General features: G+C 38.0%; 1 protein-coding gene across 5 annotated transcripts in view; it reads left to right on the forward strand.

The window, feature by feature from the left end:
• Positions 1 to 19,868, forward strand: part of TPX2 (TPX2 microtubule nucleation factor) — a 56,892-nt gene that overhangs the window by 9,525 nt on the left and 27,499 nt on the right. For all 5 annotated transcript variants that reach the window (XM_081833039.1, XM_081833037.1, XM_081833041.1 and 2 more), the window contains 5 exons: positions 3,128 to 3,304; positions 5,153 to 5,275; positions 10,037 to 10,163; positions 17,743 to 17,871; positions 19,003 to 19,131. In XM_081833039.1, the coding sequence (XP_081689165.1) occupies positions 3,199 to 3,304; positions 5,153 to 5,275; positions 10,037 to 10,163; positions 17,743 to 17,871; positions 19,003 to 19,131 (614 nt within the window). In that variant the 5' untranslated portion in view covers positions 3,128 to 3,198. The remainder of the gene's footprint in view (positions 1 to 3,127; positions 3,305 to 5,152; positions 5,276 to 10,036; positions 10,164 to 17,742; positions 17,872 to 19,002; positions 19,132 to 19,868) is intronic.

A 19,868-nucleotide genomic window follows, 5' to 3' on the forward strand; every position in this document is an offset into this window, starting at 1 on the left:
AGAGGGAGAAGCAGACTCCCCGCTGAACAGGGAGCCCGATGCGGGACTCGATCCTGGGACTCCAGGATCATGACCTGAGCCGAAGGCAGTCACTTAACCAACTGAGCCACCCAGGCGCCCCACCCTTTTGCTTCTTTTTAACATGAATGGAAGTATGCACTTTTATATTTTGCTTTTCTTAATAGTTCTTGAAGCTCATTATGTACATATCATCGCATATGCAAAATTACCTAATATTAAAGTTACTTAATATTTTATTATATGATTGTGTCATAATTTATTCAACCAGTCTTCTACTGGTGGAATTTTGGTTTTTAGTTTTTTGGCTTTTACAATACTATAGTATTGTATACAATACAATACAATACTATAGTACTTTTACATTTGGCAAGATCTATCAAAAAGAAAAATGCAGTTGCCCTCCCAAGAGGGTAGCCATGTAGCTCCATAATTAAAAAAAGAAAAAAGAGTGTGAGGGTTAAATTTGAATACTTTCCAGGTGGTTTTCAGTAGCATGCTGTGGTGGAAATCATGATTTTTAGGAAGCTAAGTGGGGTTGTTGCATATTACATTCCTGCCTCTTCCCTCCCCCAACTTTTTCATTACATTCCTGCCTGGGAAGTGTTCCCAGTGACCTGGGTTAGGCATTAAGATCATGGGAATCCAAGATTTTCCCATGTCTTCCAGCATGTTTGTTCACAAGAACAGGAAAACTTATTCCTTGCAGCAGGGGAATTTTAGCCACTGTCAGTCACTGGGGAATCTTTCAGTGAGGGTCCTTTGAATACAAATGTGGTCAAGGAGAGGAGAGGTATCAGTAGGTCAAAAGGCAGTGATAATATCTTATAGTAGTATATTTTATAGCACTTGAAATGCTTTCTCATTTGTTTATGGGAAGTAGGTAGCAGAAAGGTAGAGTGACTTGCCTGTTATCATCTACATCTAGTAAATGACAGAGACAGGTCTAGAATTCTGGACTTCTATGTTGGGATTGTTTTGGGCTCTAAGTGACAGAAAATGTCACTATAATGACTTAAACAAAAAGAGTATTATTGTCTGGAGGTAGGTGGTTGCTGATATTTGATCAATGGTCAGTAGCTCAGCAATGTCAGGGCCAATGTTATTTTCTTGGCCATCCACTTGTGTGCATGATAGCTGCACTCAAATAACCTTCTGAATTACCCCAGTCCACTGAGAGAAGCTACTAAAATACTGGCCCAAACCACTGAGCAATGAAGTTGAGTGTAACTAATTTCATGATTTATCTCAGAGTATAGGTATAGTGGTATAATATAAAGAAAATGAGCACTGGAAGTTATTAGTGCCCAGAATTGGTGATGGTTTGGAGAATTGGCATACCTCTCTGGTAATATAAGTGATTATTGCTCTTTTGAGGAACATTTTCACAGTTTGAGTCAAGAGCCAGCAATTCCATTTTTTTTTTTTTTTTTAAGATTTTAGTTATTTATTTGAGAGACAGCACAAGCTGGGGGGGTGAAGGGTCTGAGGGAGAGGGAGAAGCAGACTCCCCACTGAGCAGGGAGCCCAACACAGGGCTTGATCCCAGAACCCTGGGATCATGACCTGAGCTGAAGACAGATGCTTAACTGACTGAGCCACCCAGGCATCCACCCCCACAGCAATTCCATTTTTAAGAATTTATCTTAAGGGTAGGATTATGGATGTGTACAGAAATTGAGCTATAAGGATATTCTTCTTCTTCTTTTTTAAAAATTTTATTGAGAGAAGGAGCACACGAGAGAGAGAGAGAGAGAGGGAGGGTACTTGCATGACAGGGGGGAGGGACAGGCAGGAACAGGAGCAGATTCCCTGCCTAGCAGGGAGCTGACACGGGGCTCGATCCCAGGACCCTGGGACCATGACCTGAGCCAAAGGCAGTCACTCAACCAACTGAGCCACCCAGGCAACCCTGGATATTTTTCTAGTAGTATCTTTAAAGTGCAAATATTGGGAAATGCCTAAGTAAATTATGGTACAGCCATCAATTGATAAAATGTCTATATGTATTGACATGGAAAATGTTTACAATATATGAAACAGATTCATATATATGTGTATATTTATATATAGAAAAAGAATGAGAAAGAGATAGACTGGAATAGTGTGATATTGTAGATTATTATTTTTTTAATAAGAGTTTTTTTGTGATCTAATTTCCTTAATGAGCATGTATTTTTATAATAACATAAAGGCTTAATGAAGGTACTTAATTTAGTAAATGTGTATGCAAGTGATTACTGGTATCTACTTCTCTTCCAAGATACAGAATACTTTAAGTAAATGTTGTTCCTGGATGAAGACAAGTGGCTCATTGGGTTTCATAGGGAAATTATTTGCCAGTGAGTGTGTCCTTCAGGCTGTTTTTCAGACTACTTCCAGATATTTTCTTAACCATAGAGGGCCAGAGTGGGGGTTGACTTTAAACCTACACAGGTTTCTATAGGACAGTGTAGAACTTTGTACACAGGAGTAGGGATGGGCCCATATCTTTGACTAGTTCCTTTGACCTAATCTGCATGTTGTGCCTTTTATGTTTTGTTTTGTTTTTTTTTTAAGATTTTGTTTTTAGCAGTCTCTACACCCAATGTAGGGCTCGAACCTACAACCCCAAGATCAAGAGTCACATTCTCTACTTACTTAGCCAGCCAGGCACCTCATTTTATGTATTTCTTAAAGTTTTTCTCTTCATGCCCAGGAATAGTATTTTTATGAAGATATTTCTTTTTTTTTTAATATTTTATTTATTTATTTGACAGAGAGAGAGATAGCGAGAGCAGGAACACAAGCAGGGGGAGTGGGAGAGGGAGAAGCAGGCTTCCTGCTGAGCAGGGAGCTGGATGCGGGGCTCGATCCCAGGACCCTGGGATCATGACTTGAGCTGAAGGTAGACACCTAATGACTGAGCCACTCAGGCGCCCCACTTAAAAAAAAAAAAAAAAAATCTTTAAAAAAGAAAAGTTAACTTTTAGTTTGGTTTGAAAAGTAAGGCAACTTGTCCAGGTCATTTTCAGAATTGCAAATGCAGTAGTAAAAGTAAAGTAATTGCTGGGGAATCAGTACCTTAGATTAATGTGCAACCAAGTTTCTGAACCATTTCTTTCATTAGAACGTGATCTGTTGAAAAAAGTGACACGAGTATTGGGAAAAACCTGCTCTTCTGTGCCAAGGCAGGGGACGATGTCACAAATTAAAACTTCCTATTCCTATGATGCACCCACGGACTTCATCAATTTTACCTCTTTGGATGATGAGGAAGATACCCAAAACATAGATTCTTGGTTTGGTAAGTGTCTGCTCTCTCTGGCCATTTTAAGGGTTTATGGCTTGCTTTGTTCTGAGTACCTTTCAAAAAATAGAAGGAATTGCAAGAAAATAACTAAAATATAAATTCTTTTTTACACCAAGATAGTTTATCATCCATGATATGATAGAAATAATTGAAATGCCCAGTGTTTTGGAAATGGACTATCGGAACAAATCAATACTTTTTGCAGTTAAGAATAAGTATTAATCTTTAGGGATATATGGGAAAATCCAGGTGAAACAAAGTTGAGTGAAACTCTAGGGCTCAAAACATGTCTGTAGTGATGGCAGCCACATAAAAACTTGCTCTACTGTCATTGGGCACAGAATATAATATTACAGCTAGGATATTGACTTTGATACAATCTACCTATCTTACTCAGATTTCCTCGGTTTCACTTGTACTCATTTTCATTTGTGTAGTAAGTTCTATGCAGTTTTATCACCTGTGTAGGTTTGTGTATCCCACTGTCAAGATATTGAACAGTTCTAACATCACAAGGATTCTTGTGGTGCTTTTTTGTAATTACAGTTACCTCTCTCTTGCTTCCCTTTACCAATTCTTTTTTGGCGGGAGGGATTATGGTACTCAGAACCCAATCCCCAAACAGATGAGATTGCCTGATGTTGGGCCATATGATTTGACACAAACTCTGACACCAGTCCAACAATAAATAAGGATGTGGTTATGTTTTCATATTACTTTGTAATAATATGGTGAGGCCACTGATATATCAGGCTAGTAGTTCCTGGGATCTCTTCATTTTATTCTTTCTCATATCCTTATCCTCTGTATTAAAAAAAAGTCAGTATGTGATGGGAGAAAAAAATGAGTCCATTGCAGCTGCACTTACTACTAATAATGCAGTATCCAAATGTGATGGTACATGCCATTCTCTTCTTTAATGGTATGCAGTGGGGATCCTGAGAGGAGGGATCTGTTGGAAGTGCTGTTGAGGAAAGGTGGAGAAGGGGGCCAGCTGCCCTACAGGGGTGTTCCCTGTGTCTTTGCTTTACTGAAACCCCGAGAAAAGTCTGGGTTATCTATTTCTTTTTCTAAGTTTCTTTAAAAACAAAATAAGAAATATTAGTACAATGATACTATTAAATATAATGTAGAAGAAAAAATTAATCCCACTATTCTTTCAAAACCACCTTAGTTCTAATATATTATTTTCTAATTCTCTTCCAAATAATCATCTTTTTACAGAGTGCAGTGGGGGTATGCATGCACGGTGTTATTGCTGGGGCTCACCACATTCCTGAAGCTTCTGTCTATTGGTAGGCTGTTGGTAGAAGAGACGTTTCACTGCTTTGGGCTAACTTTTGGGCACAGCAGAACCTAAGATAAAATTCCTTGAGAGAGCCCTAGGTCTGTTCCATCCCCACACACCCACCTCTTGCCACTCCAGCTGAAGAAGAACCTCAACTCAAATAGACCATAAGATGTCCCTTGTAAGCCCTGCAGATCTTAATGGCTACAGTTTTCTTTAAGAGGAACTTGATGTATTAGGCCAGTTCATACTTGTATGGTCCAAATGTGTATCAAGCAAAGATAAGTAGCTATTCACAATGCAGAGTCTGCACTTCTTTTCTATGATACATTGTTCAGTGTTGCCAGTGTTTTAGTGATAGTTTTGATAGTTTTTATAGTCTCTATCTCTGACGTATAATGTGTACTCATTTCCTTTTGATCAGTAGACCTTTGTTTGTACTTGCCAAATGAATTAGAAGTGTACGAGTGGAGGGGTTTAGGCCCCATTTTAAGTGCAGGGTACTGATTTATTTTGCTTCCTTGTTGATTGTGACACTCTTAATCTTTTCACAGAAGAGAAGGCCAATTTGGAGAATAAGTTTCCTGGGAAGAATGGCATAGCAGGGCTTTTTCAGGGCAAAACTCCTCTGAGGAAGCCGAATCCTCAGCAAGCTATTGTCACACCTTTGAGACCAGGTAAGAAAGATCATCTTAGAAAAAAGGTCCTTGGTAGAATGGTGGAACGGTATATTAAGAGCCTGAGGGATCTGGGGGAATTACCTAAATGCTGTATCCTTTGCTTTATTATTGGTGAAGTGGGCTAATTCATTTTATGGTGAATGTGACACTAATGATGCTCTATACTTTTTTTTTTTTAATCTCTTGGAACTTAAGCTAACATCCACTTTTATTGCCAGATATATAATTCTTTTCTTTTTATGACAAGATTTAACCTAACCTGAGTCTGACTGGGAAGAAAAAAGTAGGAGAGAAGAATGTACTGCTTGTCATTGTACAAGGATTCTTTGAGTCATGTATCTGATTTTAAAAGATAATTGACATTTAGACTGGTGGTTACTAAGTCTGCAGATTATTGTCTGATCAGAACAAAAGAAGCATTTTTAAAGAAATCATAAATACTTAAAAATGATTCTTTTTTAAAATAATAGCTATATTTAGATATAATTCACCTGTACAGATCACCTAAAGTTACGTTTCAGTGTTTTTTGTATTACATTCATAGAGTAGTTATACAACCATCACCACAATTAATTTAGAACATTTGCAATTTACTCTTATAGGTAAATCTGAAACTGGCTTCAATTAGACCATTAACTAGAGGAGCCGTACCAGGAAATAGCTGTATTTTTAGTGAACTTGGCTAGTTTATAAAGTCTAAGCTGCTAGGATGACTTTCAAATAATTAATTCATGAGGACAGATGACATCTGTTGAATTTGGGATCAAGAGAAGGACCCTGAACTTTTGCATCCATTATCTTTCTTGCAGAAGGGATTAGAACTGTATGGCGTGTTTCACTTGACATGCTTGGAATGCCTGTGGCCTGAGTGCTGTGTCCTCAGGTGAATTTCATTCGTTCATTATGTGGGACAGATTTTCTGTTGCTTTGGTGGTCTTTGTGCTCTTCTTGAATTGAAAGAATATGTAATACTACCTAATTTGTCAGTTCAAGACTGTTTTGTCAACAGTGTGCCCCAAAGCAAGAGACTTCTGCTGGGCCTGTCATGTGCCAAAGACCATGCACATTGCTTACATGCATGCCCCTTAGGCCCCTCAGAGTCTGTTCTTTCATATTACATATTCTCACCTGTCTATTAGTGTTGTTTCCTCTGCCTCTTAATATATCTGAAAAGTTCCTACTCATCATTCAGGGTCCAGCTCAAATACCCTTTTTTCTCTAACTGATTTCCCGTATTTGTATTCCTGAAGTTGTTTTCATACCTCTATTTTAATTTCAATTTCCTATTGTATTGCTAATACAAAGACATACAATTAATTTTTGTATACTGATCTTTTATCCTGCTACCTTCTAAACTGACTTATTAGTTTTAGTAGCTTTTTTATAGATTCCATCAGATTTCTTTTATTTATTTATTTTTAAAGATTTTATTTATTTGAGAGAGAGAGTATGAGTGGGGGGGGAAGAGAGAGAGAGCACAAGCTGGGGGGAGAGGGGGGAGAAGCAGACTGCCTGCTGAGCAAGGAGCCCAATGCAGGACTCGATCCCAGGACCCTGGGATCATGACCTGAGCCGAAGGCAGACGTTTAACCAACTGAGCCACCCAGGTGCCTCTAGATTCCATCAGATTTCTAAATAGATGATCATGTCATCTGCAAATATGCCTTTTATTTCTTTTTCTTGCATATTGCATGGCTAGAGCCTTTAGTAGGATATTGGATAGGAGTAGAAAGGGTAGACATGCCTGTTGTTGCCTTTAGGCTTTCACTATTAAGTATGACATTACTTAATGTTGTTGGGGTACCTGGGTGACTTAGTCACTTGAGCATCTGAATCTTGATTTTGGCTCAGGTCGCGATCTCAAGGTGGTAGGACTGAGCCCCGCATCAGGCTCTGCACTCAGCCCGGAGTCTTCTTGTCCCTCTCCCTCTCCCTCTGCCATCCCCTCCCCCAACCCCTTGTGTGTGCATGCACGCCCTGTCTCTCTCTCAAATAAATAAATAAATAAAATCTTTTAAAAAAAGTATGATGTTAACTATAGTTTTTTCATAAATACCCTTATCAGGCTGAGGAAGTTCCCGTCTATTCTTGTTTTGCTGATAATTTGTAATGTATGCAAGATTTTGTCAGATTCTGCTTGTATTGAGATGATTATATGATATTTTTCTCTTTTTTTGGTCTGTTAATACGTTGAATTGCACTGATTTTCCAATGTTAAGCCAACCTTGCATTTCTGGGATGAATCCCAGTTGGTTATGATGGTATTTTTATTTTTATATGTTTTTAGGTTCAGTTTGCTACATTGTTGTTGAGAATTTTTGCTTATATTATTCATGAGGGATATTGGTCTGTGGTTTTCCTTGTGATGCCTTTGTTTGATTTTGGTAGAGTAATGCTGGCCTTACTTTAAATATTCCCTTCTTTTCATTATTCCTGGAAGAATTTGCATGGAATTGATACTACGTCTTAAATATTTGGTGGAAGTCACCATTGAACCCAACTGGATCTGGAGTTTTCTTTGTAGAAAGGTTTTTTTTTTAAGATTTTATTTATTTATTTGTCAGAAAGAAAGGTTTTTAACTACAAATTCAATTTCTTTAACAGATATAGGTTATCTCTTCTTGAGTGAGTGTTGGTAGTGGTATTTCTACTAGTTCCAAGTTACCTAAGTGTTATTTAGAAGTGTGTTATTTAATTTCCAAATATATAGGGAGGGGGATGGTGTGTTATTTAATTTCCAAATATATAGGGAGGGGGATGGTTCTAGAAATCGTCTCTGTTACTGATCTCTTGAGGGATTTAATTCCACTGTGGTTAAAGAACATTACTTGTGTGACTTGAATCCTTTTAAATGTATTGTTTCATGGCCCAAAATATGGTCTGTCTTGGTATATGTTCTGTGTGCACTTCAAAAGAATGTGTATTCTGCTGTCATTGGGTGGAGAGTTACATAAATGTCAATTGGGTCGAGTTGGTTGATAGTGTTGCTCAAGTCTTCCATTTCCTTATTGATCTTCTGTCTAAGTGTACTATCCATTATTAAAAATGGGGATATTGAAATCTTCAACTATATTGTTAAATTGTCTATTTCTCCCTTTAATTTTTTTCAGTTTTTCCTTCATGTATCTGGGCTTTGTTATTTTATATATATATGCATATATTTATATATACACACACATATATATGTGTGTTTGTAATTGTTATGTCCTCTTGATGAGTTGACTGCAACATATTTTTGTTAATGAAGTTTTATTGGAATACAACCATACACATTTGCTCATGTTATTTATGACTATTATATTCTTATGATTTTTCTGTCAATTTGTTCCATGAATTAGAGGGAGAGATTGAAATTTCAGGCTATACTTATGGTTTTATCTATTTCTTATACTTTTTGCTTTGTGTATTTTGAAGCTCTGTTATTAGGTACATAACTATTTAGGTTGTTGTGGCATCTTGAGGAATTGACCATTTTATCATTTTGAAATGGTCATCTTTATCTCTGATGATAGTCTTTGCTCTGAAATCTGCATTGTCTGATGTTAATATATCCATTCCAGCTTTCTTTTGATTAGTGCTAGCATGATGTGTCTTTATATTTTAAGTGCATTTTTTGTAGACAGTTTATAATATATATATTTTTTAAGATTTTATTTTTAAGTAATCTCTACACCCAACATGGGGCCTAAACTTACAACCCTGAGATCAAGAGTCATATTCCCTACTGACTGAGCCTGTCAGGTGCCCTGTAAAATTTTTATATTAAATTTTTAAAAATGTAATCATTTCTGCTTTTAAATGGGGTAAGTGCCTCTATTGTAGCCTTGACATAATACAGTATCATTTTTTTTTGTTTCTTTTTCTCCCCTCCAGAAAAAAATTTCTTTAGGGAATGAGCCAAATGATTGTTTTCTGGAATAAATAATGCATGAAATGTGTTTTCATAGCCTGACTTTTCTTCCATTTATTTGGTTGGATTTTTTTCTCTTTTATGAAGGCTCAGTTCATAAGCTATACCAGCAAATGTTATTTCTTTCATGAAGCCTTTACTTGATTGTTCTTTCTTCTTATTTTTTTTTCCTCCTTATTCTTTTTTTTTTTTTTTTTTAAGATTTTATTTATTTGACAGAGAGAGATACAGCGAGAGAGGGAACACAAGCAGGGGGAGTGGGAGAGGGAGAAGCAGGCTTCCCACGGAGCAGGGAGCCCGATGCGGGGCTCGATCCCAGGACCCTGGGATCATGACCTGAGCTGAAGGCAGATGCTTAACAACTGAGCCACCCAGGCACCCCTTTTCTCCTTATTCTTATAGTACTTTTTTGTTTCTGTTCCATGATGGCCGTGGTAACATCAGAATACTTTATGATAAAATATCTCCTTTCCCTTCCCACCCCTATTTCCCCTTTCTCAAATGCTACATCTTTTAACTCTTAGTGTTTTCAATTTCTGGAGGGGAGAAAAGCTGGTGATTATACCCATAATGCCAGATAATATGATTGTATCAGCATTAAATGTCAGAGATGCTTTTTTCTAAGGTGGTGACTTAGGCTGGCAGATAGGCCTTGGATCCTACATTTCTGCTTCAACCAAAGTAGATTTTATAAATTGGTCTTCTGTATAAGATGTCACTGGAACTAATGGTTCCACTGCTTAGAAGGGATACACACACACACACACATATAGATATGTATGTATAGATATGTCTCTCCAACTTTTTCCTTGGGATTTGAGTGCTGACTAGTTTTTGCTCTCCCACAGTTGACAACACTTATTACAAAGAGGCAGAAAAAGAAAATCTGGTGGAACAGTCCATTCCATCAAATGCTTGTTCTTCCCTGGAAGTCAAGGGAACCACCTCAAAAAATACTCCAGTGCAGCCTCAGAGGTAAGACTGTTTCAGGGCTCAAAGTGGTGGTTATATTAATGGTGTTCAAAGAATAATTATTGTCAGAGTACCTACTATGTGTCCCATACTATATTAGACTCTTTATATTACCTCATTTAATCTTCTTAACATTTATGAGTTGTAGATAGTATGCTTAATTTATTGATAAGGACTTAGAGGTACTAAGTTGCTTAAAATTTATATCAGAGCCAGATTTCAGACTGATCAGTTTGGTTCCAGAGCCCTTGCTGTTTGCACCTTCAATATGGGTTGCAGTTTACTTGTGTGGATATATGACAGATATTTTTTTTCCTGTTTATAGGTTGTAAGTCAATTTCATAAGGGCAAGCATTATGTATTCTTACTGTGTCTAACAGTGTCTGGCAGGAGCAGAAGCTGAATAAATACTTGATGAATGAATGTATGGATGGATGGATGGGTGGGTTAAGCTGCAATCTTGGCACTGTGATCTTAAAACATTTAATCTCTTTGAATGTTGTATTTGTATCAGTATCTTTTTTTTTTTTTTAAAGAGAGGGAGTGAGTGTGGGGTGTGGGGCAGAGAGAGAATCTTAAGTAGGCTCCATGCCCAGCACGGAGCCTGATGCAGAGCTCAATCTCACAACCCTGAGATCATAACCTGACTGAAATCAGGAGTTGGATAGTGGTTGGTAGTGTTGCTCAAGTCTTCCATTTCCTTATTGATCTTCTAAGTGTACTATCCATTATTAAAAATGGGGATATTGAAATGTTCAACTATATTGTTAAATTGTCTATTTCTCCCTTTAATTTTTTCAGTTTTTCCTTCATGTATCTGGGGCTTTGTTATTTTATATGTATATACACACACACACACATACATATATATATATACAGATAATAATATGTATTGTTGCTCAGAAGTGATAAAATTACCCTTTGCAAAGCTTCATGTTGGCATAAGGGTATTGCCTTTTGAGGATAGTATCATACAAGCTTATCCTAATCTTTTTTGATAAAGAAGCCCATTTTATTATTTTTTTAAATTTATGTTTTTATTATTTTTTAAATGATTTTATCTATCTATCTATCTATTTATTTATTTATTTATTTGAGAAAGAGAGTGAGCATGTGAGTGGGGGAAGAGGCAGAGGGAGAGGATCTCAAGCAGACTCCATGGTGAGCATGGAGCCAGACGTGGGGCTCGATCTCACACCATGAGATCATGACCTGAGCCAAAATCAAGAGTCGGAATCTGACTGAGCCACCTAGGTGCCCCGAGTAAAGAAGCCCGTTTTAATCAAAGAATTCTGTGAAATCTGAACCAACTATATATCATAAGAGTCTTAAGAGATTACTACTGGTTGATTCTGTGGTTTCTGTTCCATGTTTAGATTGTGAATGAGGCCTACAGAAAAGGGATCCAGTGTCCTATAGATTTCTTCAGAATTCAGGAAAGCGTTAGTGTCTTCACTTCTCCATTTTGTGTATGATTGCTAAAATTGTCTTTCATCCTGACTGAATTCTGAATGCTTTTTGGAAGTGATGGTGTGACAGGAATCCAGCTGCTCTCAGAGTTAGAAGACCTGAATGGTTTTTTGTTTTGTTTTATTTTTAAGGCAAGTACCTCTACCACTCAAAATCTCAGTTTACTGAGAATAACCAAATCCCTCAGGCTTCTTGTCAGAAAGGGCCAAATAAGATGGTATGTGACAGTACTTCGTAAATGATACTGCATTATGAAAATGCATAATAAGAGGTAAAACATTAATGCCGTTAATCTCAGATCTCAGCTTTATCTGAGTCCAGAGTTGCCTAATCTGGAAAGGAATGGCAGCTGGGATAGAAAGGTATAGAGTCATACAAATTCCCTACTATTTTATTTTCACATGGTTTCAATAGATAGTCTAAAAGATGGCCAAAACTTTATTTTTTTTAAAAGATTTTATTTATTTATTCATTTGAAAGAGAGAGACAGCGAGAGAGGGAACACAAGCAGGGGGAGTGGGAGAGGGAGAAGCAGGCTTCCTGCCGAGCAGGGAGCCCGATGCGGGGCTCAATCCCAGGACCCTGAGATCACGACCCGAGCCGAAGGCAGACGCCTAACGCCTGAGCCACCCAGGCGCCCCGGCCAAAACTTCTTTGACACAGAATAGTTAAGAGTCAATAAGGCCTTAGTGTATCATAATAATTTTTCCACGGAGGTGTTGCTTTACCACAAATATATGTTTTAATTTTTGGTATCTCACCCCTTAGCTATTTCTCCCTAAAGACACCCAGCAATTCTTCTCTTGACTTTATAACATTACTGTATGTTGAATTTAAGTAATGGTCCGAAATGGTTCTGTATTTATGTGCTTTGCCTTCTTTCTTTCTAATTTTTATGATTCCCAGTTCATTTTTAAAAATTAACTAATTTTGCTGGGTAATAATTTGCATATAGTAAAATGTACAGATCTTGAGTGTATGGTCTGATTAGTTTTGACAAATACATACCAGCATGCAACCATAATCTGACAATCAAAATATATAGAACATTTCCAACACTTCAGAAAGTTCTCTCATTCCTACCCCTTTATAGTCAATCTGTACTGCTGCTTCTGCCTTCTCACTCTCTCACCTCCCACCCAGAGGCAACCACTGTTCCAATTCCTGTCACCATTGATTAATTTGTCCTGCTCTAGATATTTTTTTAATTAATTAATTTGAGAGGGAGAGAGAGCATGAGAGGGGGGAGGGTCAGAGGCAGAAGGAGAGTCCCCGTGGAGAAGGGAGCCTGATGTGAGGCTCTATCCCAGGACCCTGGGATCATGACCTGAGCTGAAGGCAGACACTTAATGACTGAGCCACCCAGGCGCCTCCAGATATTTTTATAAATGGAAATATATGTACTCTTTTATATCTGACTGCTTTCATTTACCATGTGTTTTTGAGATTCATCCATGTCATTGCATGTATTGGTAGTTTGTTCCTTTTTATTGCTGATAAGTTCTGTTGAGTGGATATGCCACGATTTATTTATCCATTCAACAGATGATGGACATTTGGGTTGTTTCCAGTTTGGGGCTATAGAAAGCTGCTATGAGTAGTTGAGGACATGTATTTCTCTTGGGTAAATACTTAGGAGTGCAATTGCTGGACCATAATGTTAAATGTACGTTTATAAGAAATAGCCAGAATGTTTTCCAAAGTGACCGTACCATTTATATTCCCACTAGCAATATGTGAGAGTTTCAGTTGCTCCATATCCTAGCCAACTTTTGGTATTGTCAGCCTTTTCAATGATATTTCATTGTTTTTAATTTGCATTTTTCTGATGACTAATGATGTTGATCCACATTTTCATGTGATTATTGGCTATTCATGTATTTGCATACATAGCTTTTTTAGTCTGGCTCCCTGCGGTCTCCCCTGGGTCTACAAAGGTTAGAGGTCAGCCAAGACTTTGAGTTTATACTCAGGTTTAAGTGTTCATCCTCTCTGTGGCTCTCTTACTTCTGGGGTTTTGCCTCTAAATTTTCAGCTCTCTTGCCAGCTCTGATGTTTGTCTACTGACACTTCAGGCTAGTAAGATGTTAGCTTTGTGCTATCCTACTATATACACAGTGGGGAATGCACTTAATAAAAAAAGCAGCGGGCGCCTGGGTGGCTCAGTTGGTTAAGCGACTGCCTTCGGCTCAGGTCATGATCCTGGAGTCCCAGGATCGAGTCCCGCATCGGGCTACCTGCTCAGCAGGGAGTCTGCTTCTCCCTCTCCCACTCCCCCCTCTTGTGCTCTCTCTCTCACTCTCTCTCTCAAATAAATAAATAAAATCTTTAAAAAAAAAAAAAAAGCAGCAAACTCACCAGTCTTATCTAGGCAGTTATGTCTTTTAAGTGTGGACACCTCACCAGTTTCTGCTTGCCTTTTTGCTGGACCCCCTGGGTTTTCTCTAATGGTTTAGCCATCAGGCAGGAATTGTACAGAGTTTTTGGTCAGATTTTGAGTGAAATCTTTTCTGTAACTCTTTTATTTCAGGATTTTCCTCTAAATTTCCAGCTGTTATACTGGCCTTGAATTCTATCTTCTGTTATCTCTAGCCAGTGAGACTGGAATTTTCTGCTATTGGAGGTGCTACGTTTGGGGAGTACCTCAGGCTAAAAAGCTACTAACTCATAATTCTTACCTTTGCAGTTGCTGTTTTTCATGGATAAATGTTCCTCTGTTTTCTGCCTGCTTTTGGTCACTTTCCAGTGCCTTCAAATAGTTGTAGTTTTGTGTTTTGTCTGTGTTTTGTAATATGTACTCTTTATTACTCATTCAATACATCCGTTACTTCATTCCTTAATTGAATAAATTTGCTCTTTATTACTCCATGTATTTTTTTATATGATTTTTATTTATTTGAGTGAGAGTGAGAGAGATCACAGAGGAAGAGGGAGAAGCAGACTCGCCGCTGAGCAGGGAGCTCAATATGGGGCTCGATCCCAGGATCCTGAGATCATGACCTGAGCAGAAGGCAGATGCTTAACTGGCTGAACCACCCAGGCGCCCCTCCATGTATTTTTTAACATGTAATTTCTTTTAGAGATTATTAATATGAAATATTTGCAGATGAAAGATAGACATTTAGTTAGGATTTGCTTCAAAATCCAGAAGAGTGGATGGAGGGAAAACTGATACATGATTGGCTATGAGTAGATAATTTCTGAAACTAAATGAGTAATTAGTAGTTTATTATATTATTCTCTTTATTTTTAAAATATGCTTGATATTCTCCATAATAAAGATTTAAAAATTGTTACTCTATGCAATAGCATAAAAGTCTGAATATGTAATAATGTCTTTACAGTGTTTAGGACTTTTTTTTTTTTTAAGATTTTATTTATTTATTTGACAGAGACACAGTGAGAGAGGGAACACAAACAGGGGGAGTGGGAGAGGGAGAAGCAGGCTTCCCGCTGAGCAGGGAGCCCGATGTGGGGCTCGATCTCAGGATCCTGGGATTATGACCCGAGCCGAAGGCAGACGCTTAATGACTGAGCCACCCAGGCGCCCATACCGTGTTTGGGACTTTTATAAAGAAAATGTTGAGAGAAATTAAACAAGATCTAACTAAATGGCAGGGCATACCATATTTATGGTTGGGAGACTCAGTATTGTAAAGATGTCAATACTCCCTAACTGATCTAGAGATTTAATGCAATATCCATAAAAAACCCAATGGTTTTCACTTTGGACATTGATAAATTGATGCTAAAATTTATTGAGAAATGCAAAGGTCTAAGAATAGCCAGATACTTTTGAAGTGTTTGGTACATAGAAAGGTATATTATTATGAAGCTGCAATAATTAAAGCTTTATGGTAATACTCAAGGATTAATGAGACCAGTGGAATCAAATAGAAATTCACCTTCCCTTATATGGACATGATTTATGACAAAGGTAGTACCACAGATCTGTGGGAAACAGTGCTCTCTCCCCGCCTTTAATAAACAATGCTTGGCTAGTGGACATCCAGATAGAACAGAATGAAACTTGGTCCCTACCTCACTCCATATAAACGTCAATTCTTTCTTTCTTTTTTTTCTAAGTTTATTTATTTATTTCTTTCTTTAAACTCTACACCCAACATGAGGCCTGAACCCACAACCCTGAGATCAAGAGTTTCATGTTCCTGACTGAGTCAGCCAGGCACCCTAAAACAGTCAATTCTATGTGGAATTGTAGATCTAAATATGAAAGCTAACACTCATATAAGGAAATATAGGTGAATATCTTTATGACCTTGGAATAGGGAAGATTTTTTTTTTTTAAATAGAATACAGAAAAGCACTGACCATAATGGTGAGGGCTATTGATGTATTTGAGACATTTATCTAATCAAATGATACCATAAAGAAAGTAAAAAGCCAACCCCCAAAGTGGGAGAAGATACTTGTGACACATAAAACCTACAAAGGGCTTATATTCATTATATATAAAGAATTCCTGCTAATCAGGAAAGGATTGACCACCCAGTGGAAGACAAATAAGAGACCTGAACTAACACCTTATCAAAGAGGATATCCAAATGGCCAGTAAACATGTGAAAAGTTGCTCTATCTCACTGGTAATCAGAGAAAAGCAAATTAAAACCACAGTGAGGGGCGCCTGGGTGGTTCAGTCAGTTAAGTGTCTGCCTTTGGCTCAGGTCATGATCCTGGGGTCCTGGGATCGAGCCCCGCATCGGGCTCCTTGCTCAGTGGGGAGCTTGCTTCTCCCTCTCCCCTTGCTCCTCCCCCCCGCTCTTGCTCACTTGCGCTCTCTCTCTCTGTCAAATAAATAAGTAAAATCTTTTTTTTTTTTTTAAGATTTTACTTATTTATTTGAGAGAGAGAGAATGAGAGAGAGCAAACACACAAGAGGGGGGAGGGTCAGAGGGAGAAGCAGACTCCCCGCCGAGCAGGGAGCCCGATGCGGGACTCGATCCAGGGACTCCAGGATCATGACCTGAGCCGAAGGCAGTCGCTTAACCAACTGAGCCACCCAGGCACCCTAAGTAAAATCTTTAAAAAAAAAAAAACCCACAATGAGATTTTACTAGATACCAGCTAAATTAAGTCATCTGACAATATCAAGTGTTCAGGAGGGTGTAGAGCAATTCAGACTATAATATAAATTTGCCAGGGTAAGCATAGATTGGTACGGTCACTTTGGAAAACAGCTTTAGTTGATATAACCAATGTCCTTATGACCTAACAGTCTTACAACTTATACCCAACAGCAACGTGTGTACATGTGTACCAAGAGACATATGTGAAAATTGGCAGTAGACTGGATAAATAGTGGTACATTACTACAGTGACTGTTAGACAGCATGGACAATCAGTGAATTAAAGCTATATGAATCATGGTGGTTGAATCTCATAAACATAATGTTGAGTGAAACAAACCAGACAGAGAAAAATACATGCAGTAGTCTGATTATATTATCTAAAGGGGTTTTTTGTTGTTGTTATTCTTTGTTTTTTGTTTTCTTTCCAAACTTATATACCATGTTTATGGAATGCATGCTAAATGGCATAACGATAAGGAAAAAATAATGATTACTATAAAACAAGTCAGGATAGTAGTGCTGCCAGTGTTCTGTTTCTTAGCCTGGGTTGTGATTTCATGAGTCTTTACTTTGTAATCATTTAACTTAATTTTTGTTTTGTACTCTTTTTGGTATGTGTTATATTTTACCAAAAAGGAGTAATAAAGGAAAAAATAAGCACCTTAGTCAGTTACCAGGAGACCTGATCTCAAATGTCAAGTCTGACAGCAATTAGCTATATAACAGGGTCAAGTTACCTCATCTTTTTTGACTTTTACCAATAAAAGGAGGGAGTTGTACTAGGTGATTGCCAGTACCTTAAAAAAAAAAAAAAGCTGCATTTTAGTACCAACATTTTATGATGAAATTTCAAAACCTATCAGTAAGACAAGAAGAGATTAAGTTCTTAGAGTGGAAATAATACCATGAAACTCTTTGTAGCCCTTGGCAGTTTGACATACTTTCATATTTGTGGGGCACAATTGCATATCTGTAGTAGATGGATTCATTTCAGATAAATTTTGTCAATTCCTGTATCATAGAAGATCTACTAGACTCTCTGCTCAGAAAGATTTGGAACAGAAAGAAAAACATCATGTAAAAATGAAAGCCAAGAGATGTGCTACTCCTGTAATCATCAATGAAATTCCACCCTCCAAAAAAATGAAAGTGTAAGTAGCTACAGCTTCTGTCAGTTGGCATAGGGTTTACTCCTGTTTGCTCCTATGGTTAATAGCAATGGTGCTTGTTCTTATTTTTATTAGTTAGGAATGTATTTTGCTGTAAGTAATAGCCTATTCAGCTAGAGTAGTCTATTTTTTTTTAATTTTTATTTTTTTAATATTTTATTTATTTATTTGAAAGAGAGACAGCAAGAGCGAGAGAGGGAACACAAGCAGGGGGAGTGGGAGAGGGAGAAGCAGCCTTCCCGCTGAGCAGGGAGCCCAATGCGGGGCTCGATCCCAGGACCCTGGGATCACGACCTGAGCCGAAGGCAGACACTTGATGACTGAGTCACCCAGGCACCCATGCGCTAGAGTAGTTTAAAGAATAGTGATTTATTTGCTCCACAGAAGTTTGCTGTTGGCTTTGGTTCAGTGACTGAACAATGCCAGGGCAACATCTCTGTGTTAGCTTTTCTTCATGCTTTGTTACTCAAGATGGCAACTCTGTGTTTCTCAGCTTCTTCCTTGTGCTTGTTGCCACATTGTCACAAGGTAGCTGCTATATTTCTAGGTATCACATCCATGTTCAAGAGAAGAAGGAGGGCATGGCAAAGGACAAGGGACAGCACCCATATCACAAAAGTGAAAATATTCCAGAAACTCTGCTTATACTTCAGTTGCCCTATTGTGTCACTTGGATTCTCCCTAGTTGCAAGAGAGGCTGTTGAAACAAGTACAGTAATTTTGCCTTTGGACATTGCTGCCCCAAACAAAATTGGAGTTCTATTAATAAGAAAGAAAGTAGAATAGATATTGGGAAGATGGTTAGCTATCTGCCATTTGTGCATCTGATAATGATCAGGTGGAATCCCTCCCCACCCTCCTGAACCATCATCAGACAATTCTCACCTTGACTTTTATTGGTGTGTTCTTGAAGTTTACCCATTGTATCCATTGGTACATATGATCTAATGGTGCTACTGGAAGAATCTTGTGGTTGAGACATGCTTGTTGTCCTAAAGAATGAGAAAATTTAAGCCATATGTGGTAGATTTGGGGAGGAGAGTACAGCAGGGTATGCTTTAGGGAATTTAGAGTATTTTTTTTTTTTTTTTTTTTTGTCCTTTTGAACTGAAGTTCTAACAATAAAAAGAAGCCAGAGGAAGAGGAAGAAGGCAGTGCTCATCAAGATACTTCGGAAAAATATGAGTCTTCCCCAGAGAAAGCCAAGGGCAGACATACTGTGTCTTGTGTACAGCCTGTGAGGTATGCTTCTTTCCTGAATTTAAACTTTAGAGTAAAAAGAGTAAAATTATAAGTGGGTATATCTGCAGTCTGGAGCACATGGAACTTGGGAAACTCATAAAGCTGTAATCATGGTGAGGTGAATTGTTTTATATCTTGGGAGATGCTCATCTTAAAAGTTGAGAAAAATACACTATTAAAGCAAATTAATCTGGGAAACAAATTGAGGGTTATGGAAAGGGAGGTGGGTGGGGGGACGGGGTAACTGAGTGGTGGGCATTAAGGAGGGCACGTGATGTGATGAGCACTGGGTGTTATACGCAACTAATGAATCATTGAACATTACACCAAAAACTAATGATGTACTATATATTGGCTAATTGAATTTAAATTAAAAAGAATATTAAAGAAAGGCAAATTAAAAGAAATATAAAAGGAAAAAGTTAGTAAAGGTTTTTACTACCTGAATTGAACGGTTTTCATTTTGCCAAGCTCCCTTCTGTCTTTACTCAAGCAAAAAATATATTTTCATAATCAGTATATAAGCAACTTTGGATTCTGTTTTTTTTTTTTTTTTTAAAGATTTTATTTATTTATTTGAGACAGAGAGAATGAGAGACAGAGAGCATGAGAGGGAGGAGGGTCAGAGGGAGAAGCAGACTCCCTGCCGAGCAGGGAGCCCGATGCGGGACTCGATCCCGGGACTCCAGGATCATGACCTGAGCCGAAGGCAGTCGCTTAACCAACTGAGCCACCCA

This window comes from Leptonychotes weddellii, chromosome 10 (genome assembly GCF_054177405.1).
Source record: "Leptonychotes weddellii isolate Sample4059 chromosome 10, ASM5417740v2, whole genome shotgun sequence".
NCBI lineage: Eukaryota > Metazoa > Chordata > Mammalia > Carnivora > Phocidae > Leptonychotes > Leptonychotes weddellii.